The sequence below is a fragment of the Catharus ustulatus genome, chromosome 6 (genome assembly GCF_009819885.2).
Source record: "Catharus ustulatus isolate bCatUst1 chromosome 6, bCatUst1.pri.v2, whole genome shotgun sequence".
NCBI lineage: Eukaryota > Metazoa > Chordata > Aves > Passeriformes > Turdidae > Catharus > Catharus ustulatus.
The window spans coordinates 44,837,814-44,865,620 of record NC_046226.1 but is presented as its reverse complement, the minus strand read 5'-3'; the positions used below and the strand labels follow the sequence as shown (position 1 = coordinate 44,865,620).

At 39.9% G+C, this 27,807-nt stretch overlaps 1 protein-coding gene across 2 annotated transcripts in view; it reads left to right on the top strand.

Moving 5' to 3' along the window:
* The window catches only part of EHF (ETS homologous factor), a 30,726-nt gene extending 5,194 nt beyond the window's left edge, over window positions 1–25,532 (top strand). The window contains exons 2-9 of one of the 2 annotated variants that reach the window (XM_033063264.2): window positions 13,209–13,308; window positions 15,699–15,944; window positions 16,251–16,310; window positions 18,536–18,604; window positions 18,695–18,763; window positions 21,810–21,869; window positions 24,219–24,414; window positions 25,202–25,532. In XM_033063264.2, coding sequence (XP_032919155.1) covers window positions 13,212–13,308; window positions 15,699–15,944; window positions 16,251–16,310; window positions 18,536–18,604; window positions 18,695–18,763; window positions 21,810–21,869; window positions 24,219–24,414; window positions 25,202–25,301 — 897 coding nt within the window. In that variant the 5' untranslated portion in view covers window positions 13,209–13,211 and the 3' untranslated portion in view covers window positions 25,302–25,532. Of the gene's footprint in view, window positions 1–13,208; window positions 13,309–15,698; window positions 15,945–16,250; window positions 16,311–18,535; window positions 18,605–18,694; window positions 18,764–21,809; window positions 21,870–24,218; window positions 24,415–25,201 lie in introns of those variants that run through there. The other variant, XM_033063265.1, reaches the window with a different exon arrangement.
* The last annotated feature ends 2,275 nt before the right edge of the window (window positions 25,533–27,807 follow it).

Here is a 27,807-nt window from a genome sequence, read left to right as displayed (position 1 = left end):
TAATGATGGAGCTGTAATACTTTGTAACAACAAGTAGAAACTTCCTTTCCTTCTTTAAAGTCTTAAATGATTAAATATTTTTGGATGGGAACCAATCCCATAAATTTCTTTGTCTGCCTGTTGCCGATTCCAACAGTCACAACAAACACCTTGCCCTAAGTTCGTGGAATTATAGATTCATTTAGGCTAGAAAAGATCTCTAAGATCATTGAGTTCAACCATTAACTCAGCACTGCTGAGTTTACCACTAAACCAATTCCTTAAGTGCCATATCTACAAGTATTTTATATATCTCCAGGTGTGGAGACCCTGCCACTTCCCTGGGCAGCCTGTTCCAATGCTTGCCCACTTTTTTGGTGAAGAAATGTTTCCTGATATTCAGTTAAAACTCCCCTGATGCGGCTGGAGACCATGTTCTCTCATGCTGGCACTTGTCACCTGAGAAAAAAGACTGACACCCAGACTCCTTTCAGGTAGTTGTGGAGAGGGATAAAGTCTCCTCTGAGCCTTATTTTCTCCAGGCTAAAACGCCCCAATTCCCTCAGATGCTCCTCATAAAATTTCCAAATCCCTTATCTCCTTCACAGGCTTTCTTCCCATAACTTTTAAAAGAGGAATTCAAATATTTTTTCCCCGATTTCAACCATTTCTGTTTTCTAATCTGCATAGCTCCTTGATTTAATCCTTTAAAATGCACAGCTATTGGTGTTTGGCATGTCAGTTGTGTCAGTAGCTGTGAGTGACTGGCATTGTCTTGTAGTGAGTGAGGGGCTGTTCGTGACACGAGTCCTAGACAGGACTGCTATCCATTTCCATGCCTGTGGGTTTTGCCCTGTGCTGCAGTAGGGGTTTTTTTTGCAGGAGCACGTGCGTGGCCTGAGTGCTGAGGTGCCCAGGGCTGCCCTTCCCCAAACTGTGGACTATAAACAGCAGATAAAAGCATCAGGCTTCCTTATGCTATGACACATATTCAATGTTTAAAAATCTAATGAAAACTTAATCATTAAAGATAAAAAGAAACAAAGAAAAAACTCCACATTACCTGCAAATAACTGTTATAAGGATCTCTGATAATACTCCTTTCTCAGAACATTGTTAAAATAGGTATAGTTCCATTGTAAAAAAATCTACTTTTGAGGAAAACTGTTGTTTGAAATAGTCGGGAAATTTTTCATTGATTTTACTGGGGAAATCTCTCCAGTTACATTGATGACTGAGATACATAGCAGTAGAGGGGAGCAAAAAGAACTGGAGGAAGCAAAATTTTTTTCCTGATTTCTGACTCCTCAATCCTCCTTCCCAGAGACCAGCTACATTCTCCACAGTTGCTGTAAGCCCTGGCATTCTTGTGATAGATACTTGAAGATGATATTTTACTCTGTTTTACTGGTGACAGGATTATGATATATTGAAGAAAAATTACTTTTCCTGCTTAGTCAGTCTGACCAATTAAAAGGCAAAGAATTAAAGAGAAAGGGAAAAAAGGGAAAGAAAAATTTATAAAAGAAAAGTAAAAGAAATAAGCAGGAAGATGGAGAATAAAGGTGTTCAGTGAAAAAGAATGAGTGGGATCACAAACTTCACATCCTAGTTCGGTTTTGAGGCTGCCTGCATTTCAGGATTAGCGTGGTTGGGCTCTGCAGAGGGTTCCCTGGTCACCATATGCACAACAGCCATGTTAGGCGAGTTTATTGCTCCCAGCACAGCTGCTCTGGGGTGATTTTACTGCCTGTGTACCTCAGTTTTATGCTTCACATTTCTGTCTTTCACAAACAATTCCACATAACAGAGTTGAACATTTGATCCTTGAACAACTTGAATATATGTTTTTGCATGTCATTTGATTCCCTATTGCCGGGGAACTTTCTTTTAAAAATTCCTTTCTTTTACTGTGATTAAAAGAGAAAATAATAATAAAAAAACAAAACGCCAAAACCCAGCCAACAAAAAAAAATCCTAAACCACACAAGCAAACAAAACCCAACCAACTAACCAACCAAAAACCCCAAACAAACAAACAAACAAACAAACAAACAAACAGGAAGGAACCCCCCCCATAGAAATAGCCACAGTTCCACAGAACAGAAATTCTGAATTTCAGCCAGATCTGCTTAGGAATTTCTAGTTCATTTTCAGGATCATACATAGGTCAAGGGCAGCTTTTTTGATTTCATTCTTCAAGTGTAGGTTTAATTGTTTGGTTAACTTATCATTCAAATCTCTACTAGTCACATAATAGCTGTGATGCATAGAAGAATCTTGTTTTCAGTCTGAACAGGTCTCTTTTTTTTTTCTTGAGAATTCTTTCTCTTAATACCTTCTCTCTGCCCTCAAAAAAACCACATTCAACCTAACTCATCTGCATGTTGAAAGATTTCCCAGAGACGTGATGCAATGGATAGCAATGGAGCTTGAACTGGAAGATATGAGCTATACTGACTTCTCCATTGTCTATGTTATGTGACTTAAGTGAATAATTTCAGCTCAGTGTCCAGTTTTCCTATTCGTAATGTGGATGCAATGCTGGTTCCTTCCTTCATTTCTATGTTTTGTGCTATTTACTGCCTTTGCTGTGTGTGCGGACTCTTCCTTCTCTGCTCTGTGGTTCTCAGTGTTTCAGTTCTTCCATCACCATAGATGCTATTAGAGTAGATGAGCCCTGCAGGCTTAATTTTCCGAACTTAAAAGTAGCTCAGTTCCCAGCTGAGTACTTACTTCTCATGGACTCAATGTTATTTTTTTCCCTGTGAAATCATAAATTAAGAGATGGAGTATGTGGGGGTTCATATGGGAAAGCAAACCCTCCCAGTCTTTCAGGTTTTCTTTATCTCTCAAAAATTTCCTTTACTGTTTACACTTAATTTGCTGCTTTTTCCTAGTAATTTTGAACCACTGTGTCTTAGCATTTTCTTTGTGTATTTTCCATGATACTTCTTCTGACTTTAGTCTTAGAACAGAGTGTTGCTTTGACTGGTTCCAGTGATAGAAAAGAATAGTATTGAGCTCTTTTCTGACACCAGTTATTCTGTAGCAATGACTATTTGTGAAACAGAAGAGAGCTCACGTAAGAATTGAAAGAGCACATTTGTACAAAACCCAATGGGAAAAGCTCTACCGTCAAACCAGCCCCGGCTGTTGAGGCAGATGCCTGGCTTTGCTTTTTTTGTTTATATTCCAACAAATCAAAGCTGACCTGTGTTGTTATCGGAGTAGAGCAGCAGGTGCAAAAAAATAACTCTGCTGCCAACTCAAACGAAAGGGTAAGGCTAATACCCTCTGGGAGGTATTGAGGAGATAACAGAGAGCCATGCCAGCAACTGAATTAACGGCTCTATTTACGGTGGGTTTTACTTAATAACCTGCTCCTAACACTGACACATAAATACTCCATTGTATTGTTTAACGCAACCACTGGGGAAATCAATGGAAACAGGATGGGCAGCTCCTGCTGTGCCAGGTGAGAAGGAGCGACGCCACGGAAGTGTTGCTCTTCTAGCCACAGGCAGGAGGGAGACAAGGAAGGTGGGAAGGTGTTCTTGGCTTTCACAGAAGTGGGGAGACATCGTTTCCCACAGCTTCTCCACTTACCTGTAGAAGAGCAAGGAAACCTCATTCTCCCATTTTCTGGTGGCTTTTAATAAAGGCAGTGAGCATAAACAGGTGGTGGCATATATGTAAAGTACTGTCCCAGTGCCATGTGGCTCTGGGAGGTTCCTGGGAACTGGGGGGAAGCGAGCCTGCTGCTACACCAGTGGTAAAGCAGACAGTCCTCGTGCAGCCACTGGAGTGGGATGCCAGGGAAGTGGTTTTGCAATCTCTTACTCTTTTCTCAACAAATACAATATGAAGAAACTGCATGGATAGAGCTGGGCTCCAAGTAAATGTTTACCAAAACCACACGAATGTGAAAAACTGAGTGGTAGCAAAAGTAATGGTCTGACAGCAGCTTTCTGAAATAGGGTCAGTGGGTTCCACTGGGCTATTTCCCCACCCAAGTGAGGACAACTTCCTTTGTAGACAGAGATTCACTTTGGGAGGTAGTCTTGGGAAGGAATATAGGGCAAGCAGGCATCCTGGATGGAGCTATTCCATAGGTGAGATCAGCAAGTCCCAGTTTGGTACTAGGGAATGTGGTAGAGGAGTCAACAGCCAAATAAACCCTGCCTGTCAGCTCTGCAGAATGACTCTTCCCACCATGAACCCTGCATTGCCTCCACTACATCTCCTCTTTGAAATATACTTTTCCTATTCCATCAGCAAAAGAAGTGTGATCATATTGTGGTTAGTCAGGAAGTAGGTTGTAACATGGTATAAATACTTCTATCAACTAGGCTGGATCATCAGAAAGCTGCATAGTTTAGCATAAAATTCTTTATGCTTAATTTCCAGCTTCTCTGCCCTAGTTAATTTGTGCTGTGGCCCTCACATATTTAATGAAGAAGCACAGTTTGTTGATTGAATGAATCAATTAATGTAAAAAGTAGTAGTCAAATGGGAAAATTTGCATATTCCCCAAGACATTTTGCTGTTTTGGGTCTCCATCCCAAGTTCTTTATTCTGGTTGCTTCTCACTCAGAATCCAGCCCTAAAGAGAAACCTTACAATTTCCAGGTAGATGCCCTTTACTAAAACAAAATATATGAAACAGAGTTTACAAAAAGGAAAAGAGAAAAACACAATTGCCTTTTTTTTTTTCTTTTAAAGTAGGCAAATTAGTGGTTGTTACTGTTGAAAACCAGACTAGTCCCATAACAAAAGAGAAGTGTTGGTGGTGATAGTGGTTAAAGTGAACTTCCACATGAAATATTGGCTGCTGCTGCAACATATATCTGAGTGGCTGTTATGCCAGCAACGAGTCAGCATCTAATGAGAGCCAAACATGAATACAAACAGAATTATTACTGTTATTATTGTCATTATTCACTAACAACTGAACAGTCACACAGGCTATATTAGCAGTATGGAAAACATTTCCCTCAATATGCTGTTGGTCTTTAAAGAAATGCAAAGAGAAGCTGTCATGGAAGCTAGAGGGAAGTGGTTGGGGAATCAGAGCCAAGGGAAAAGGAGAAGGTGTTAGAACATGATGGTAGTATTTTGTTAGCTGATGAGGTTCACGCGTAATTATAGACGTGTGGCTTGTCAAGTTACAGGGCCATCTAGACTGCTTTTTGGCCATTTGTATATTTAGTTATTGTAAGCAAAAGAAAGGTGTTTAGCAAAACGAGATTAGGGAGATGAGCTGGCTCCTGGTTAGAGGAAGGATGTACCAGAGAGATAGGAAGGACATGAAAGGAGGTGTGGAGTTGTTCCATGAGGTGTGGTATTAAATGCTGAAAGAAGAATAAAGAGCAAAGGCAGTTTTTCCCATTATTGTGTTTCCAAGACTCTGTATCCCTGAGGCTAGCCTGATGAATCTATGGCAAATGACTTCTAAATATTCAGGAAAAAATGTTTGACCCAAATTATCATGAACTTGCTGAGGTGGTGCAGACAGTAATGAAAGCATTGCTATATACCAGTCGAAGTCAAGTCTTAAAAATAAAAAACAAAATAGTCCACTTTTGGCCAGTTTTTAGTGAATCTATCTACTCGTTCCAAAAAATTCTAAGGATACATTCCTGCAAATATAATCCAAACATCTATCACAAGAAAGAAAACTTTTTCTTGACTCACTTTTGTCTCAGCTCTATGATAGCAATTTCACTAATATTACATTGATCTGTGTGCAGAACTTCTGCAAAAATGAGGGTGAGATTTTTGACAGTAAAATAAATGATGATATTATTCTTTTCATATTCAAAAACTAGTGGCATGGCAAGAAGGTGCACATCTAGCCTGTGATGTGACAGGAAAGCATGGATCTGAAACACCAGATTAAGTGTTAACCACTGTTAAGTGGCAGGTTCCATTTCACTGTTTTTTCTGCTAAAGTAACATGGCAAGGGGGAAAATTTGAAGTACAAACCCTTGGTAGTTAACACTGTCAGACACATCTGTGCCTCGAGGACTCTATGTTCACAATCTGCCTTCTGTTTGCTTCTTATTTAGAGAAACAAACAAACAAACAAGAAACCTCCTCTTCTAAAACTCTTCCTTTTATTTTCATTTTACTAATGAGTACCTTGAAAATTGAAGTCAGTTCATATGAAGATTATTGGGAAAAAAAAGGGGTCAGAGAAAAACAACCTATGAAACTTTGCATATCATCAACTAATTTTTTTTCCTTGCATTCATAAAGTGAACTTTGTTCTCTCTCAAAAAGGAAACTGAACTATGGTTTTGTCTTTAAATTACATCGTTAAAAGAGAGATAAGAACCAAACCCTGGAGCAGAGGGATAGCTCAGATACAGATCTAGATCCTAACTTTTCTACCCAAGGTTCTCTTTAGTTAAAATATATATGCAAGATTTTGAAGCATCCACATGAACATGTTTAAACAACCACCACATATCTCTTACAAAAGTTGCCTTGTAGTGCATCATGAAAATAAGATCTTTAGTAATAAAATATTCCAATCAAGCTTTATTTGATTTTGTTTATCACGATCCTATCTGTAATGTAGGTATATGTTAAACACTCCGTTCCTATTCATCTTCCTTTTTCTGGTCTTTCAGTTTACCTTCATGTATACATTTAATGTACAAGGTTCAAAGAAGACAAAAGAATAAACCAAAGTCTTCCTTTCCAAAAGCCCACAACAGTAAATGATCAAGGTTTCAATGTAGTCTCTGAAAGCTCACCAAGAGCTCTCTAGTTTTGCACATGCAAAGGTGGGTTTATGTATATGAATCACAGCTCTGTACTCCAAAAATATGTAAGCATAGAAACGTGCCCTTCAGAGAGGTGTAGTAGGAAATAAGACAAGACCCAAGCCAGAATCCTGAATACTACAATTTTTGGAGATTCTTTTAGAAAATTTTCTTATAAAAATGATTCCTTGAATTTTTTAGTCATAATGTGATTCAGTAAACAGATTTTGTTACTGTGGCCCAAAGGCACATGAGATGGACTAAAAATGAAATGCATCAAATGCTTAGTATGTTTTACAACAAATACTGAGTGTAATCAGAGTGTTTCTTCATATGAATTTTCTTCAAAGCTTTCTAATAGTTTTTCAGTTCTCTTAGTGGTGAGAGTTGAGGTTATCATCAAACAGGTCAAGTTGCATAGACTGTCACCTGAATAGTACCTTGCAGGCCATAGCAAAGTTGTCCAAAGTTGAGCTTTTTGTTGTGAAGTAGATGCCTGTGAGTAATCAGCCTGCAGATGAGTTGTTTCTTTTGAGGTTTCTCTCTGCTCTATAGGCACTATAGGTATGGAAACAAGGAGGTGTGTACTAGCTACAACTGAATCTATATGGTCAGAAGAGATGCTAGCACACTGCAGAAAAGGTCACATCTGAAAGTGAGCCATGGCAAGGATGGTATCTTATGTGGGTGTCTGGCACAGACACCAGGGATGAACCTGAGACCTTTGCAAATTAGACAGATAAAGATCACAGGGCAATCTTTGGGTCAGCCATAGCTGTATGTATAGCCATACTGCCTCAGACTAGGACCCTGGAGCCCTGCTCTTAATGCACATTAAATGAAAGGGAATAAAAAAAACCCCATAACAGAAGACCCAAAGCCCACAGCAACATGCAAACAGGCTTTCAACATTCATGTATTCAATTTGTGCCTGCCCTTACCACCACTGGAGATGTAAAATAGCTGGTTGGAATGTAAAGCAGCTAATTGATCATATACATTACAAGTACAAGGCATTTATGTTTCCAAAGTAGCCGTATGTGTAAAACAAGTCCACGTGCTATGTCGTACATGTCCTTTGTGAGCATCCTCAAAACTGCTCACTTAGTAGTCTTTTGATTTTTCAAGAAAAGGATTAAAAATCCAAATTTTGTTTCTCTTCAGTTGCAATTATCACTTGGTATTATTTATTTTAGATTATGGTGTAAGTCTTTGACTGTAATCCAAGATGCAGCAATGATCTAAAATATTTAACATACTCTGTAGATACTTGTTCCACAAACTCCAAGCCCTGAAAAGCAGGGATTGTGTCTTCACTGTGTACATAACACACTTCAAAGAAAATAGGCCCAGGTGAAATCTACATTTGAAGTTCAGCCATGATGGTAAAAGGGGAAAAATGGGGAAGAATCCCATAGGTAAATATGCCAAAAGAGATCCACCCTTTTGGACACGCCAGGAGGAGCTGCACTGAGCTTGTCTCAGCTAGAAGTCACTCTTAGACTTTGCATAGCTTACAGGTGGAGTCATGGCTTAGTAGTTTCAATCTGTTTTGCCCTAGACGTTGTTGTTGTGTTTTGTGCAGAGTGCATGGCTTTACCAGCCGGAGGGCTGGGGGCCCCTTCCCCTATGGATCCCTTTTTTCTTATGGGCTCCCCTTCCACACCCTCTTAGCTCACTTCAGAGTTGTGTCCATGAGCAACTATACAAATTGGTATCAGAACAATCACTCTGGTTGTACTACTTCAGGATTCAATCACTCTCTGTTTCGCTTATTCGCCTTTCCAGTGTTTGGAATTTTCGTGTCATTTAATATAAGCTGTTCTTGAAGGATTCTGGTTCAAAGAAAGGAGAAACTCTTTATATGGATGTTAAGATTCATTGGGTTGAATGTGGAAATGGGGATCAGAGTAATTTATTTTCAGAGCACACCTGTAGCGCAATAAAATAATTCGCATAGAGTGCACTATACAGTGTTCAAGGTTCAAGGATTTGTAAATATGTTTTTCTGTAATGCTGGCTTTGCTCCACAGGCAAGCCATGGCTCCTTGCTCTCTCCATTACCACTGTTTGCTCAGAGTGGTCAGGTGGTCATGGAAGAGAAGAAGAGCAGAGCAAATGACCTCCTGCTACTGCCAAGTTGCTGGGTTGTGGCTCAGCCAAAGCTCCTTCAGACTCCAGTGTGAGCTTTTACTGAGAGAAGCCTTCAGGGTTTGGTCTTAGAATACCACCTGATAAAATGAATGTTGGTGAAAGAATCTTTTAAAATTTTAAATGCATTAAATCCTTCTAATAGGATTCTCTCTAGAAAGAATTTTGCTGCGCACCAGTTTACAAGTATATTTAACTGTGCTGGCTGAGTAAAGTGTCATTTGGGTAGTGTTATAGCTCCAGAGACGGCAGTTCTTTGGGGGAACAGAACAGGATTGTGTGTACAGACACCTGCCATGCACAGGACATAGACATGTGTGTGTGTGTCTGTAAAAGTACGTGTGATTATATACTCAAATGATATTTCATCTGTGCTTTCATTTGTAATGTACCATGTTAGAGTAGAGGGACAGATCTCAAGATTTTTTGTATTATTTTCCAAAATACCGGCTCAGCTAGAATCCCTTTTAATATGGTTTCCAGAGGAAATGAGGCTTTCGTGGTAATTCTGTGTTTTGGCTTTTACATTTGGCCTGTAATAATCTTTGAGTTTCATTGCCAATTTTAATTAAATTTGATATGGAGGTAGAAGTCCCAGAGATACAAAGTTTTTACAGGATTAATGAAAACTGGCTGCCAAGTACAGAAGGAAAATCCATTAATACTCGATCTGAAAGAAAGAGTGACGCTTGAGCTCACTGCTTTGAGACAATGAGATATTATGAATGCCCCAACCGTGGGAAAAACTTCAATCAGCACTCACATCTTACTAGACACTAGAGAAACCAACCACAAGATACACATTCATAGGAAACCAGGCTTCATTAGTTCCACAATTCACTTTGATACATGGAATATAATTAAAAGAAAACTGAGCATCTTATGTGTCCTTACCCTTGAAGTTTCACACCCTTTAACCAGGTTTGTCTGTACAGCGGGCAAATTTGAGCATTTGGCCCTGGACTAAAGAGGAACACACTTCCAATATCCTGACTCAAAATCTTTTCAAGTATGGGATAAGCATAAATCTTCCATGAATTTTTAGCAAAGAAAGGCTAATACAGAATGACATGAAGAAAATCCCAGTTTAGTTTTCATACAGAAAATATTGTTGAGCACAATGCTGTATGCTTCCAAGAAAAGGTGTGGAAGTTGTTAGGAGGACTTTATAATCCTCCTGAACAAAGTGCTAGAATGATTTCCAAATAAGGAACACCCTTGCATTAAGATAAAGGAGATGAACTAAATATTTTCAAGACACCAAAAATCCTGTTCCTTAAGTAATATGTAGTTTAGGTTTAAGCTAAATCCAGTCCTCCTCCTGTGATTAATGTCATATTGTAAATTCTCCCTCTTAGGCACAATTGTTCCTAAAGGTGATACTGAAAATTAATTAAGTTATTGAGGTTGAGATAATTTATTTAGCTTCTAAAACCAGGACGATTGACTGATTAAAGTATAAAGGAAGTTTCACGGACATTGTTTGAAAATAATATTAATGTTGTTCAGGGATATGGTGAAGAGCAACGGTCTGCTAGACTGCAAGAGGGAGAGGATGTTTTAAAGGAAAAGAACTAAAATCCAGATCTCGGGAAGAGGCTGTCAGAGCGCTTCTTTTCACATCTCTAATGTTCATTGGTTTTAGTTACTGCTGGGGTGGAAAAACTATGCAAGAAACATGATTTGGTTTATTTAACTATCCATAGCTTCAGTTGCTGAATCAAAGTGTCATAGGATCTTTTGGTTTAGAAATTTACGTGATTAGTTATGAAAAAGAAAAAATTAACTGAATTTTCAGGACAAAATTACATGGAAATTATTTCAGTTCATCTGCATGCGTTTTCCCAGATGTACTTGTAAGCCTTTTGCACAAGTTATGAAATCTGTGTAGAATTCCAGAAACTATAGAAGTTGCAGAATACAAGATCACATAACACAGTACTTTTAATTTTGAGATAGCTTCTGTAATTTGACTTTAGATCAATGGATTTCAGTTATGAAGTGCATCTGAAGTGCATATTACAACTTTTTAAAAATAAATGAATTCAGCAAACTAAGTTTCTAAGTGTGTTTTCCTAATCCTCAAGTTTTATGGTTTTCCCAGAATAGCTGGTATTCTACCTCACCTGTATTTGACACTGTAATAAGTTCTTTTTCATTAATATTTCATTCATTCATACCTAATTTTCTTTAATGATTTAAACCAAATTTAAAGAAATAAATTGATACATCAACCTGTACAACCTCAGAAGTGTATGCATTGACTGTCAAACATACATTACTGCTTAAAAGTTCTTACACATCAAGTATTTAATTTATATACATTATAGGCTGAACATGTTTGTGATCATGAGATTGAATTCAAATGCTTCCTCACACCTTCTCACTCACAATACTAAGTCACTTGGCCTTTTTCACAGGGCTAAAAAATGTCTTCTAACTTTTATAAACTGACTGATGTGATAATCATCTTTCATTTGGCCAGAAAGGGACAAGAAGTATCACTCTCAGTTGTTAATGTTTTATAATCCCATATACCTACTATGAGAAATTGAATCCTCCTTGCTAGTGGTCACTGAATCACAGACTGGCTAGAATTAAGAATGGAAAGCGACTGCCAAATCATCCATGGTTTGATTTTGCCATTCTGTAAAGCTACCCAAAAAACCCCCCCAAAAAACCAAAAAGCCCTAAACCAGTTTATACTGTTGAACGCCATTCCTTGTGAAAAACTTCCTTAAACTTCCTAGGCTTTGGCTTTTTAAGCAATTGTCAGTAACCCTTCTCTCTCCCCCTTTCCCTCTCTAAATACATAGGGGGGCAGAGGGGTTGGGGGGAAGAAATAGGTACTCGTAAATTTTAAGTTACATGATTTATTTTAAATGACAGAAGAAAACACCAATCCAAGTAATTTTCAGACTGCTCCTTTAAAAGCAAGACTGTAAGTGTTTCTATTGACTCCTCTTTTACCAAAAAGGTTGCTGGCATAAGCTTGTAGGGGAGAGAGATGTGCTCTCAGTGGGTGTTTCTGCACTGGCCTCAGTGGATAAACAGCCAAGTGACTTTACCCTTCACAAGTCCATTTTGTATTTCATAACCTTTGTAATTCTAGGGTGAAGTCTAGTTGCATGCACATGCCATCCTGATGTCTAATGTTTTGTTTTTACAGACTTTGCGGCTTCAATATTTTTGAACAGGGGTTTGGTTTTCTCTTTTTTCCCTATGTATATAAGAATTACAATCCAAAGCCTTTGTAATGTTTAGCAAATTACTTTCCCAATCTTCTCAGTAATATCTTTGATTATAATGTATATTTTTAAACTTTACAACTTCACACCACTGAAAGATACTGTAAAACATCAAGAATACCCATCATTGGGGAATTTTTTATACTTTCATTGGAATGATTAAGCATGGGATAAATGTAACATTTTTCTAGAATATCATACGAGTAGATTTTTCTAAAAGTATAAAAAAGTAAAGCATAATTTTACTCATGGTGCTAATGCTAAGATACATGGAAAGAAAATCTTGCTTAAAAGAGAGAATGCTGTCTTAGGGGTGGTGTCACTCCAAAATATTGATTCTGTTACAACAATGGCTGTCTCATTTATAAGATCTTTGACCATTGGATTTTTTTTGGTGGGTTTAAATGTATGACCTGTGATATTTGTTACCAAGAAGTGTTATAGACACTGCTGACACAGATCAGATAAGAAACTGGGTCAGCTGACAAGATATTCCCTGTAAGGCTACCCCCCTGTAACATTATGTGTATCCTTCTGTGTGAGGGATTTTCTGAGCATGGTTTATAGTCTACTGTGTAGTTTCACTTGTAATTTTTGGAAAGTTCATTCTCTCTTTTTTTTAAAAAAAAAAGAAGAAAAAGGAAGAACATGTTTAAATCACATTTCTCTTTAAAGCAGGAAAAAAAAAAGTAAAACCATTTAGTATTTCATTTCTCAAAGCCTGGCAGTTTTCATGTATTGCTCTGTCAGGAGCCTTGTCTTTTCATTCGGCTTCTTTTCTGATTACAGATTATTCATTTATGGATGGGCAGCTGTAGAAACTTGCTTCTTGCGTATGCAAATTAATCATGGTAATGTTTATCATAAGGAGATTTTGTGGCAGTGGAAAAGGGGTTGTGTCAACATGTTCTTGATTTCAGTTGTATCTTCGTCTACAGATGGAATTGGCCTCCTTGCCTTACCTTCAGTGGATTGTTGTTTTTGTTGGGTTTTTTTTGTCATTTACTTCTTGGACTAGACACTGCTCACTAAGCAAGCTGTTTGATTCACTTACAGATCATGATTTTGGAAGGAGCTGGCAGGATGAGTATCAATTCCAGCAGCAATCTACTCCACCAGCAGCCTTCCTGGACAGACGGATATTCCACATGCAATGGTAGGAGGAATTCAGCTGCTCTGAGCCGTATTCTTCTTTGGGAGGCTGGGGGAAAGGGGCTGCTATACCTTTAAGCCTGTATGAGTATTATTTTTCAGCAATACTAATTTACTGGAGTTTCACTTTTGGTAAGAAAAATTTTCATTTGCTACTTCATTTTTAAAAAGCTGAAATTGCAAAAGAGACCAGTTTATTGTTCATTTCCTTACTGGGTCTCTTTCTTAAAATTTAATGGTGTTGAAAGTGCCAGAAATTCTCTCTTCTCAGTCCAGAATTCTTTCTCTCGTACCTTTACCCCTTGTGCTTCCTCTGAACCAACATTACTGTTCAATGCTAATCAACCCTCTGGCTTTCCAGGGGAGTAGTATTTTTGCTCCTTTGCTGTATTTGCTTTTTCAGCTCAAATTACTAGATAGCTTTCTAATTAGACTGGCATTACAGCACTAGATAGCTTCTGGCTTGTGATCTTTTCTATTTTTTTCTTCTTACTGTTTTCTGATTATATATCTGTGTATATAAAAATGTATTCGTATGTATTCTCTCAGTATGAAAAATATATATAAACCTGTATCTCTATAGATGCTTGACATAATTTTAGAATTATTTTCATTTTTCAATGGACAGGTAAAATTTAAAATCTAAGCGGACAATTACATGCTACACTTGTCCTTCTGATCCAAATAATACTACATCAAAAATCACAATTAAAGTTCCCACTTAATGAAATATTTATTCTTTTTTATGTGTAATTTCTAAATACAAAGGAATACAACAAGATGTGCTTAATAAATGTACCTGTTTGTCTATAACAGTGCCATACAGAAAAAAAAAGTAATATCTGAGTTTTACTCTTCCATAGGATTTCATGGAGGGAAATGGTGGGGGTCTGTATCAAATTTCCAGGGTGAAAATCCTCAGGATTCACTTATGTTTTAGAGGGACAGGAAGCTCAAATCTCAGACCAGCCTGTGCAATAATTCACCACTTCACTTACTTTTACCTGTGCTACTTTTTCCTCTCACTAAAGTATCTTTGCTAACATTAGGATTCTAGTGGCCTTTGAAATCACTTTACTCTTCTGAAGTGATAAGAATACAAATCAACCTCCTTTTCAGGGGATATTTGATAGTGCCAGCAAACTGTTTTTCTCTGAAATACCACACTTTTAATAATTTTCACACTCATTCCTCATCCATGGGAGGATGAGGAACAGTCCTGCAAACTCCCCAAGTTGCTCACACAAGTCTTGTTGGCTAATATTGATAAAGAAAGCTAAATAACTGCAAGGATTGTTTTTGTGTTACCTGGAAACTGTGTCCTGTACCTCAGCTGAAGAGACCTGAGGTCTAGTGTGCCTGAGTTAAGGTGATTTCCTAAAATGTGCCAATTCTGGTGCTAGTGGTCCTCTAGCAATATCCACTGTTGTCAGTATTTCTCACTGTGTGGTTAATTTTCTTCTAGAGGAGACTGGAAACAGATTGGTGCCATATCGCCATATCCTGGAGTGGGGTCACTGCAGAGCTAGGCCATGGCAGTCTCTCCTCCTGTAATCTCTTATTCCCTCAGCCTTAAACCCTTCTTGCACATGTGAACATTTTATCTCACCATCACCTCTGTCTGGCACAGTCCATTTTCCTCCTTTCCCAGGGAATAAATTGCACTGAACTCTGTGAGGACAGACCAAAGCAATCCTGTCTTTGCTCTTATCTTACATAATGATCCCATCCCATGTACAATTTCTCCCATTTGCACATGCAAACTATTGTCGTGCAATGACATACAACTAAGAGCAGTTTGAGATTGCCAAGAAAAGACTCAGACATTCTAACAAGAAAATTAGGCAACTTCCATAACTAAAAATGAGTTTTGCAACTACATTTAGGAACCACCATAATGACTACAGCAATAATCTGCACTAACAGAATGCCAACTCTGTCATGAAATCATGGTCCACACTGATAGGCTTTTATGTGGAGCAGTATGAGAGCGCTTTTAATCTTCCTTTTTCTAACCCCACAATTCATACTTAGCCCCTACTAAGTTATTATTCAAAGAAAGTTTCCATGTCACCTTATGAGAGTTTTGCAAGGCTTTTCCGTTTGTTTCTGATGCACTCAGAGAATTCTGGTGTATTTAGCCAACATTGGCAAGGTAATTCCTGCAAATTAACCAGCCGAGAGATGCGTAATGTAGTAATACCCAATTTTTAGTTGGAAAACTGAGGCCAAAATCTCCACAATATCTTCTTCAGTAATAGCTACTGAGCCAATGTTAAGGACTGAGAAAAGCATCTAGATCTGTAGACTTTCAAGATGTGTGATTTGGCTATAGATCTTACTGTTGATGACTACTATGCTATCAGAGACAGTAAATATATATTTTTTTTCCAGTATCCAGTAGCTTCTATGGAACCCAGTGGCACGAAATACACCCGCAATACTGGACTAAGTTTCAAGTCTGGGAGTGGCTGCAGCACCTCCTTGATACGAACCAACTGGATGCCAACTGCATACCTTTCCAGGAGTTTGATATCAACGGGGAACATCTGTGTAGTATGAGCCTGCAGGAATTCACCCAGGCAGCTGGGACAGCAGGACAACTGCTTTACAGCAACCTCCAGCACCTAAAATGGAATGGTAAATAGATATTAGAGACACATTGGTCTGAATTCTGAGATCTTCAGAAGTCATTTATGTTCCCCAGAAGCCTGCCCCGCAGATTATATTTGCTATGTTTGCTATTCTGCTTACAGCTCATTTACTGTATTGCTAAATTTCTTGGATATGACTTAAGGCAGAAATCTGAAGGATGAAGAGGAGAGGGTATGTTTCCTGCTCCAAAATCAGCCCTCTGGCTCAGGTGTAGAAGTTGCTGCTTGGAGCTAATTTGATTCCTCTGTGCTTATTCTCATATCTCCTATCTGCCAATTTGCTTTCTTGCAGGTCAGTGTGGAAGTGACATGTACCAATCTCATAATGTCATTGTGAAGACAGAGCAAACAGGTGAGTAGCAGTTGGGTAAATTGTCTTTTGAAAAAGGGGGACTCCTCTTCCAAGGGAGACAAATCGAAGTGGCATTGAATAAAATGGGAAGTGTATCATGCAGAATTAAAGAAGTAATACAAAGGTCAGTCAGTGCCTACTTCTGAAGTCTCAGGAAATACCGCATGCATGTGGCCACTTTTCCTGGGAGACCTCTGCAGCATCAGCAGTCTACACTGATGTTCAGAGCTGGAATAGTCTGAGGTGCTCCACGGAGACAGCTTTGTAGAGGACTTCATTCTATGCTTCATTCAGCAGATTTCAAAACAACTATTTTAACAATATGCTCCAGTAAAAAGGGAAGAAAGAAAGGAAGAAAAAAATTTTGTTGCGAAGTGTTGTTAATGTTTGAAACATCAGGAGATTTAAAAAAAACAAAAAACAAACAAAGAAAAACAGCTTGGAAAGAAAACAAAATGTTACATTTTAATTTCTTCACAGGTTTCAATGTAACTGAAATTCAGGCAGTAGTTTGGTTTGATCAAATCTGCATTTTTGATGTTGCCGCTCTTTTTCTTAGTCTGTTTATAGGTAGATCTCTTTCCTCCCAAGGCTTTGTTTAACTGAGAAAAGAACTTCAGCTTGATTGAACTGTCCTCTTCAAGCACAATTATTTCCCTTGTTCCTTTGCCAGATCACGCCTGTCCATATCCACACGCTCTCTATCCCACTAGTCCCAGCCTCTTTGTGTGTAGGTGTACCCATGAGCCACATTTTGATATCTGCTGGCAGAACAAATACAGATCTGTGGCATGTGGCAGCCTTGCTGCTTTCCATAGGGGTAACTCCAGTAATCCTCTAAGTCCTCACTTACGAGATCCTGGTATAATATTATTTCCTCCTCCTACTAGAGATGAGGGCAAAGTACCTCAGCTGCACATCTTGGGACGGACTGACTGATGGATGGTTCTCCTGAATCAGGAGTGGCCTGGTGGGGCTGTAGTGCCAGCCAAGGCCAGTGGGAGGGGGTTAAGTTTCTGCATGTGGGGGAGTAGGAATTGTGGATTAGGTCTGCTGGGAAAGTTACTCCTTGTGAGGCAGCAGGGACAGGGCTGGTGGTTTTGAGGGGAAGCCCCGCTCACTGCAGCAGACCACAGCTGCAAAGACATGGGTACTGAAAAAGGCCAAAATGGGAAGGTGAACGCTGTCGCCCTGTTCTGGCTGGGTAAGGCCTGTTTTCAGAGGCAACATCAGGCAGATCAGGTGTCCAAGCAAGCAAAGGGTGTGTGCTATCGTAAGAACGCAAGCTCTGGGTGCCCAAACATGCAGCTATTAGTTAGCATGCCTGCTAAATTCCTATGTCATAAGTGGTAACTTGGCCAAACATGATTATTTAGCTGTAACTCATTTTGGGGTTTTTGATTTCATTTATATGAACATGAAAAAAATTAGGTTTAACCTCAGTTTGAACTGTATATCTCATCCCTTCTGAGCTGGTTTCAAAAGAAAAAAGAGATTTTTAGGGCTTCTGGCCTTAAAAACGCACTGTGAAGGAAGTAATTTCCAGATACGTGTACAGGTCATAAAGACAATATTCTGTTCTGCTTATATTGATCCATATGACCAGAAGGTCACTAAAAATTATTCCTCTTTAATCATGAAGGTGATTTTTAGGTTAAGGATAGGGACTTAGTGTGCCTGGAATAAAATGGCCCTTCATCTAGGATTATGCTTTGATGTTTCTCACCATGTGCTTAAACATGAAGCTGTGTTTCAGAGAGGACTTTCGAGTTCCACCATTATAGAAATAAATGCTCATCATAAGCATCCTTCTGTTTTACTAGATATTTGAGAACACTTTCATCTCTGTGGCTCCAACGCACTGTCATAATCATCAGGGACTGAGAATTCAGGACTGGATTGGGTAGAATTAGAGTTGATCTGGCATAGGAAACCTCCTCCAAGGCCAGGCATAAATGATATACTAGTCAGGAAAAGGAAGAGCATACTACATTATTTCTAAAAGTCAGTGCTATGTGTAAATATAGTTGCCTGAATATGCAAAACTCCATGCATAATTTGAATGAAAGGAAATAATTTTGTACACAGCCCCTTCACTTCTTGGTTCCCTTGACAGCTTTTTTTTTTTTCTTTTTTCACATTTTACATTTTTTCAGTGCTTAATATTTATCTCTGTGTTAAAAAAATGGTTTTTTAGTGATCCGATTTTCCTTTTGGTCTTTCAGATCCATCATTAATGGTGTCCTGGAAAGAAGAGAATTATCTTTATGACAGTGGCTATGGTAGCACAGTAGGTAACTAACATCACAATACTTCATGCATTCTGAGATGGCTTTATTGTTGTCTGAGGCTATTAGTTTAAACGTCTTCTTTTTAATTCCCAGACTTATTGGACAGTAAAACATTCTGTCGTGCTCAGATTTCCATGATGACACCTAGTCACCAATCTTCTGGTAAGAAACTTGTAATTATATTTTTAATTGTTTGTCACTTGTCCCAGAACTACCGACATGTAATAGCCTCCGTGGTCTTCTGTTGTAGGATTGCATCTGAGCCTCCAGTAATTTTAAGCTAAGCAATGATGATTCTGACACATTTATTAGCTGTCATTATTACAGTAGCTCTCTTTAAAGAAATGCTTCTGTCTTCTGTCTGTCAAGAGAAAGATGATCAAATAATCTGTAATCTCCCCATATCTTTTAAAGTGACTGAGTCAAAGGGGTAAACACTAGTGTCAGGGAGAGGAGACATTCCAGCTACGCCACGCTTTTCTGTGGCGCAGCACATGGGGCAAACCAGCGGCCCGCGCTCCGCAGCAGCGGCCGCGTTTCCCGGAGAGCTGATTCATGCTGACTGCGTTCCTGCCTTTGGGGCCAGGCTCGGGCTGGCCTGGCCGAGCTGCAGGGCACACACCAAGCCCTGTGCCCAAACGTGCCGGCACAAGGCCTTCCTCCTGCAGCCTGTCTCCGCTGACATTGCGGCACCGAGCCCCGCTCCCTTCCGTGAGGGAATCTCAGCAGCGTGCCTGCTGAAGGGCAGGAGGCAGAGCGGAGCCTGTGCTCGCACCGGGATCACGGTGTGGAAGGGAGGGAACCTCACCGATGAGCCTGCTGAAGGGCAGGAGGCAGAGCGAGCCTGCTCGCTGCGGTGCCGGCTCTGGGCGCAGCCCGCGCTCGCACCGGGATCACGGTGTGGAAGGGCCCGCGGGCCTGGCCCGGGGCACGGCCGAGCGCGGAGCTGCGACACACAGCAAGGCCCTGGGCGAGGAGTAAAGCAGAGATGGCAGGGCAGCGGCAAAGCGGGGAGGGAGAGGCAGGCTCTTTCTGTGCTCAGCAGAGATCTGAGGGAGAAAGCAGTGGAAGGATGGGAAAGGAGAGCACGCTGCTGTAGATGCGGGCTTGCACTGGGGGCCGCCCTGTGCATGTGGGCAGCGGCCCCAGCCCCTGCGCCTGCTGCTCCAGCCTCCCGAGCTGCGTTTGCCGAGTGACATTTAACTAATGCACTCAGCTACCAATTAGAAAAATAAAAGGAGAGAGAGAAAAGCTTCACCAGAAGAAAACCACCAAGCCTTAAAACCCCCCAACCAAGCGCCCTGTTTGCTTTCTCCATCACCTCCACCCACTCTCACAAGATGTCTGCGAGGATTTCAGGGCTCTCTGACAGGGCTGGGGACCTTGTCCAGATCCTGGCACCGTGTGTTTATCTACTGACTGCTTAAGCCTAGAGCTAGGGTGGCACGCCAAGGGCACAGCCTCCTGTAAAAACTAAATTTGTATATCCCGTAAAAAAATGGCTCATTCCTGAATCATATGCAAATAATGTGTAACCTTTTGTCAAAAGTTTTGCAAGACGGCTTTGTTGAAACTGCATCATAACTCTTTTCATCTGTCAGGCCCCAGCCTCCTAGCATGGCATGTTTGAAAGCAGTCTCCACGTAGGAGCTGTGGCAGAGCAGGAGGCTATTTACACAGCTGAAATCCAGAATAAATCACTGGCTAGGCAGAAGGCAACTGAACTTCCAAGAATACATTTCCAGCTAAGTGGAGCATAACAAACATTTGCAAGCGAATTGTGGGATTTTAAAATGAGAAGGATTTATATGAGGGCAAATAAAGAGCTGGGTCCTGCAGTCGTTACCTGGAGTTCCCACAGGCTTTTAATAACCTATGGGGAATCATAATCTGAGGAAAGGCAGCGATATAAGCCTTATTTTACTTCCCCCACACCACACCCCCCTCCAAGCTGAGTGAGGTGCAGGCTAGTTCCTGCTCTTTGAGAGTGGGAAGGCAAAATGACTCAGAGCACGTTTGCTGCTTGGGGGTCAAGCACAGTAATTTATCAGACTTAGAATAGCAGAGGTTAGGCCTAACCCCACGGTCTTGTTCAGTTTATGTTTCCAGTTATGTATGAATAAAGCAAGTGTGTGAATAACTTTGCATCTACCTTTTCACATGCAGTTATTGCAGTAGCTTGTGCAAATCTGACAAGTTTCTATGCAAATAAATATTTCCTGTGAGTCATTTTCCCATGCAAATGCCTGGTTTCCATGAAAAGTATGATAATTGTGCATTCATAGAAGCTGGGAAAACATGCGTGGGACCTTAAGCTTTGCTTTATGGAATTCAGGGACAAGGTATGCTGAAAAGCAAACACTGAAGGGGCTCCCTCTCAGGTCTATCCCACAGATTTTGCGAGACTTAGAGCAATCAGATGAAAGCTATTCATTAAGTACAAGAGCAGAGCCAGGCTGCGGTGGTTTGGGGGCGGGAGGGTTGAACGTGCAGACTGCGAGGTAGGTTACAGTCATGAACAGGCGGAACTTCTTTTTTTTCATTTCTGAAGAAATGCTTGTGCCAGAAACGCTGTTCCTCCTCTGGCTGGCTGCAGGTGATAAAGTACCATTGATGAGAAATGGCTTGTTCATATGGCTCTGAGCCACAGGAAAATATATGCTTGTCCTGCTGCCAAAAACTCCTACCAGCGCAGCCCCTTTCCCCCACCCTGCCCCCCTAAACGACAGAGCTTTGCCAGTTCATTATGTTTTAGTCAGGTAGGTGTTCTGTGCATTGGTACCAGCACATACATTTCCCATTAGATCATCTCTTCAGAAACAAATAAGCCCCCAAAGATACGTGCTTCAGCAAAGACTAAGATAATGGGACAATTCAGCGTTTCTTTTACAGATGTGATCATCCTATTTTTCTCTCTCTCACACACAACATGAGGTGAGCTATTTGTTAATCAAATTTAGCTTTCAAAAGCCGTATGTTTACCTCTGCATTCATTCTTTATTCATCAATGGTCTCTTTGAGAAGTGTGCTGATTAACATATAGTACAGAAAACAAAACTCTCCCTCCTCACTTAGATTACCTTCCGAAAAGTGATTATCTTTAGAAGAGATATTTGTTCTTTTTTGTGGTTTTATTTCTTTCAACCTGCTAGTCAATGGAAAGCCTTTAATCAAATTTACAAATAGGCTTCATTTTCCTTCTCTGCAGACTCTTCAGATGCAAAAAAATCGCAAGATCATACCCCAAAGTCCCACACCAAGAAACACAGTAAGTCAACATCCATGCTTATAATGGTTGGTTAGTTGATTGAAGGAAAAGAAACAAATGAAAAGTAGATCCTATTTGGGAGGGAAGAGGAAGAATTTTGAATGCAAAACTCATTAAATCATTATTGTGATTGAATTCTGAAAGAATCTGACTGTCTAATACTGCCTGTTTACATCATTTTTGGACTCAATATTGTTAAAATTTTCAAATTGTTTTTATCAGTGAGGGCCTATGGGGAAGCAATCAGAAAGCAGCTTCCTCTGCCCTGTTGAGCTGGGCTAGTAGAGTGGAGTAAAGGAATGATGAGGAAGACTTAGGATTAAATCAAGAGGGCCTGTGCGTGGGCACAGTCACGCTCGTGCCTGTGCCTGCCAGGTGCAGCACACGCCACAGACCCTGCTCAGCATCTCCTTGCAGAACTTCTCATGTACAACATCACAAGCAAGCATCTGTGCCTCAGTCCTGCCACCTTCTTAGCCCCTGATGTGACAGTCTTTCCCCTCCCCTCACCTACATCTTCTGCTAGTTTTTATTCAACCTGACTCTGAAGACTGAATACCATGGTCGTGATTTCTGTACATAGAGACTTTTTAATGCTGAAAAAATCCTATGCATGCCTTTTCCATCCTATTTAATTCCTTGATCATAATAGGAAAGCTTAGTATTGGTCTTTCACTGCATTTTGTGGTATTTGGGTTCATCCTGTTTCAGTATGACCTCCAGATTATGTCTCTTTCTGACTCTTCTTACTCTGACTCTTCTTACTCTTGTTCTGTCGCTTTGCCCCAAAATTCTTTGTGTGTGTATGTGTGTGTGTGTGTGTGTGTATAAAAAGGTTGTTCATGAAAGGATTAGACAGGACTGGTCTGAAGGAAGACCTGTGAAGAACTGAGGTCTGTCAGCTTGTTCAGCTTGGAGAAGGCTGAAGGCTGACACATCCAAGTCTCCAGTTTCCTCAGGGAGGGCAGTGGAGGGGGTGGTGCTGATCTCCTCTTTCTAGTGGCCAGCGACAGGACATGAGGAGATGGAGTGAAGGTGTGCCAGGAAACTCTAGACTACACAATAGAGAAGGTTCTTCACCCAGAGAGTGGTCGGTCTGGAACAGGCTGCCCAGGAAAGCAGTCACAGCACCAAGTTTGACAGAATTCAAGCAGTGTCTGGACAATGCTCATAGTCATGTGGTTTAGTTCTAGGATGTCCTGCAAGGAGTGAGACTTGATTAATTTTATAGGTCCTTTCCAACTTGAGATATTCTGTGATTCTAACATCTCAGTCACAGCCTGGGCATAAAAACAGGTCGCACTGGCAGTCTGAGCTAATACCCTTCATTTCCAGTTTCTTCAGTACTGCTCCATATCATGACCATAAGTTACTGATGTCCAGATAGGCTAGGTCCACCGCAATTTAATGGATCCAGAAAACAATTATAATAATAAAGAGAAATATTGGATTCATTGACTGAAATCTAATTCTACTTGTCCTGCACTGTATACCATTCTCGAGTTACCTTCACATCTTTGATTAGCTTGTTTCCTTCTTAATTTGGTGTAATTACATGCTTTTGAAGTCAGACCAAAGGAGTGCTGTCTTTCTGGCTCACCTTGTCACTGTGTTTGTTATTCTTCATTTGTAAACTACTTCATCTGACTTGATAGATTTTTTTTTTTTGACCTGGACTTTCTGGTGCAATCTTTATAGTAACTGTGAGATGTATGTGTGTTTAAACTGAGAGGTCTACCTGTTGAACTTGGAGACCTGTTTTTTGTCTTTTCTACACCATGGTCAAACTTTTTAGTTCCCTTTTAACTTACAGTTTAGGCTGGCCAGTTTTGTCACTGTCCTTCTATCTACTCTGCACCTTCTTACTTATTCATGCAGAATGGCAGTTCACCTCCCATGCCTTCTGTCTGTGTTTTAAATGCTTGGAGGTTTGGTGCCTGCTTCACGTTAATCTCAGCTGTTTCATGTGCCACACAATAATATCAGGTTACATGCTGTGCTGTAGACAGGGATCAGGAGAAATGGGCAAATGAGACGAGGGCAAGGCTTAAACATGTTCTCTTTAGGGCAGAAACAGTGCCAAAGGCAGAAGAAAGCCGTGGGTGGTTTGGACTCTGCTTCCCCTGGTTACTGGGGCTCCTACCTGCCTGCCAGAGGGCTCAGACTGCCTGAGGCTGATGCTTACCTGCAGTCAAAAGGCTGCCAGTGGTTTCCACTTTGTCTTAGGTGGGGGTCTTGTGTTCCAGGAACTATGGCCTGAGTGTCCACCCTCTGTAGATGACATAAAAATATCAAGCATAGCCCAGATAACTCTGGAGACACTTCTTCCTGTCCTCTTTCCTTTTTCAGACCCTCGAGGAACTCATCTTTGGGAATTTATTCGCGACATTCTTCTCAATCCTGAGAAAAACCCAGGATTAATCAAGTGGGAAGACCGGTCAGAAGGTGTCTTCAGATTTTTAAAGTCTGAAGCTGTGGCTCAACTGTGGGGAAAGAAGAAGAACAACAGCAGCATGACTTATGAGAAACTCAGCCGGGCTATGAGGTGAGCTTGGTGTTGCTGAGGAAGACTTGGCACATACACAGACCAACTGGATGGAGAATTTGTCTGACGTTTAAAAATGATTTTCAAACAGCAGCAGTTGCTTTCTTTAACAGTCTCTTACGCTAGTTTTGAGGTTGTAGCATTATGTTATTTTCTTCTGTTTCTGTAGATTATATTATATATATATATAATTGTTTATATGTATACCAGTTCTGTTTTGCTCCATCCAAACAACCAGTACAGGAAAGGAACATGATTGCAGAAACTGAGAATGTTTAAATGACCCAGTAATGAATGGAGACCTTGTTATTTCCAGCAGCATTCAGAAACTAGACATACTCCATATCCAATGTCTTAAAATAGGTGTTATAATTTTCTTTCCTCTTTGATTTGACATTTTGAGACTTTTTCCATAATCTGTGAAACTTCAAAATGTATTTTTAAAAGGGTGCTGAGGTTCTTTCCTGGTCTGATTTTCAGATCCTGGCTTATCTGGAAAAAAAGCCCCAGAAAAATCTCATAAGATTGTGTGATAAATCTGACAATATGCTTTGACCTGGAACATGGTGAAATTAAAACTCAGGACCTAATTAATCTGAAGGAAAAAGAAAACACCCGTTTTTCCTTCTCTGTCATTCAATTATAATGATCTTAGATATTATAAATATATATATCTCAATAGAAAATAAAGACTTTTAAAGTTATCTAAGGGATTATCTAGTTGGCAGTGGCCTTTTAGGACCATAGATGAATTTGCTCATATCTTTTTCTGTTTTTATTTTAACAGATACTATTACAAAAGAGAAATTCTTGAGCGTGTGGATGGTCGGAGATTAGTATATAAATTTGGAAAGAATGCCCGTGGTTGGAGAGAAAATGAAAATTAAATATATCAAGAAATAACATTTAAAACACATGGATGTAAATATTCAAAGACTATTTTCTTATATTTATGTACCAAACTGGGGTGAAAAAACAATTCTACTTCTGTCGGGAAGAAAGAACATTATCATTATTGGTGTTAAAATTATTTTATTTGAAGTATGTCCTGTATGGGGAAAAAATGTACACAGTTTTCTGTGATATAAGTTAACATTATAGAATTATGATTATTTTTCCCTTCTTGTGAAGTTTTCCTCATTTTTTTTTTTTTAAATCATACAGGCATAATGTGATTTATGAGTCATGTAAAGAAAGGGAAGGAGCTAAATATTAGGGCATTTAGGGAGTATGATAATCCACTTTGGAAGGCAACAAAAAGTGGAGGAAACAGTAAAGCATCTCTGAGCCAAGTAGCCTTCTTCCATAGTCACATGGTTTATAGCTTTCCTTGGCCAATACCACTTGTTCCTTCCCTCCTCTGATTTCTGAGTGTTTTAATACTTTACTGGCTTTCAGCTGCTTTTCTTGAATTAGACAGTGGGTTCCTCTTCAGCTGGCTTATCCCAGCCACAAGAACGGTGGCTCTGCGATGTGGCTGTCAGCATTTATTTGGAGAACCCATACTACCTCCACCAATGAGACCTTCTTTTGTGGGGCTACATTTAGGACCAGACCTTACCTGATACTCAGTGTCTTGCCTAACCAACAAAGAGCATTCAGCTCACCCCAGGAAAAAAGCTGGTTTTTTTGTTAACTAATATCTTTGGGGTGAACTGCTGGAAGAACATCAGTATTGGGGACCAAAAGCTGTTAAGGAAGTCTGTTTTCTGACTGGGCAAACTTATTAAAAGGCACTGGTTTCCCAGTAGGAATGTTAATAATCCTCTCACCCTCTTGCACTTCTAATTAAAGCTTTCAAATTGTGCCATATGGAGCAGTGAGGAGGTGGGCAAGCAGAACGTTTATTAATCCCTTGGCATGAGGAAGCAGTCTCTCCAATTGCTTCAAGCTGTGTGGTCCTCCTGGAAGGTCAAGTCTCACTTGGACAGAAATTTTCAAAAAACCTTTGCAAAATGCAAAGCTAAACTGTGTGTAACATATTAGTTCCCTTTGCTTTCCTCCAGTCTAACTCTATACTGTACTTGTATTTGTCAGTTGTGCTTGGGATTCTTAGTTGGAGGAAAAACCTCATCCACATAAAGACACTGAGATTTTAGAGACATTCAGATCTGGGTCAGTATTTTGGGTTCACCTCTAGCAGCTCTGTGCAGCACTGAGCATTCACTACAGCTTTTCCTTTCTCCAACTCACAGATGCTTTCTGCCAGCACTGAGCATATGCAGAATGTAGGGAAATAAAAACTAGAAGAGGCAGCACTTCACCAGGTTGCTGAGTACGTGAGATGTGGGAGTCGAGAAACAGGATTGTCTTGGTGATGTTAACAGAGGTGAAACCAACATCAATTTCAGATCACTTTTTCAGGGATGGGGAATTTGGAAAACAATAACAGGGACTGAAAAGTCCAAGATTAAAAAAAGGAAAAAAAAGAAAAAAAAGGGAAATTAAGAATATAAAATCCATCCAACATCTATTTCCTGAGGTATACCCTGGGTTTGAATCCATGTTAGCTTGAAATATAGCAAGATGCATCTGGAGGTTGTAGGGTATTCTATTTTTGTTTGTCTTAAAAGGAAATAGAGATGAAACCAAGAGACCACAGAAGTATCAATATGAAGGGTATGAAATGTGCTTAGCAACAATTTGTAGGCAAACATGAGAGCCTAACTTGTTATCTACACATGTAGGGCATGTTAAACAATAACACCACCTCCTACACTGTGTATGCCAGAGCTGTCACCATCAATTACCCATACATGACAATTTTTACTTTTCATAACCTGGGTGGAGAGAGCTTCATCTTATTTACAAATCAAATAATAAGCCTGTGTACTTCAAAGCATTTTTTTTCTCTCAGTCTATCTCTGTTTTTTTTTTTTCCACTGTCTGTGCTAGCCTTGCTTGCTTTTGTGCAACTCAGTAATTTCCTTTTTTAGCTGAATTTGCTACATTTCACTTCCTTCACCATTATTTTGTAGTTCATATAACAAGAATCAGACAACCAGATGAGAAGAGCACTTTCACTTTGCTCCTAAGACCATTTCTTTTCCCTGCTGATGGTTATTTGTAGCCCTTTGCTCTGTGCTCTTCACATCACCTCCACACCTTGGGTGAAAATCTGAGATTAGTGGTACCATCACAAATCTGCAATGTAGCTGTGCCTGATCTCAGGTTAACATATATCTTATAGCAATGGATTGTAATACTTTATGAATTTGCTTTCTACCTGATCTCTCACAATATTTCTTGGGAGGTAAAATGAACCTGTGATATATGTGTGTCACCACTTGGTTGCTGAGCAGCAGCTAAACCTGCTTTTAGAGGTTTTGAAAGATAAAACTGTACTTAGAAGCAAACTGTGTAAATTGAGAGAGCGGTTTACATTGGGGTGCA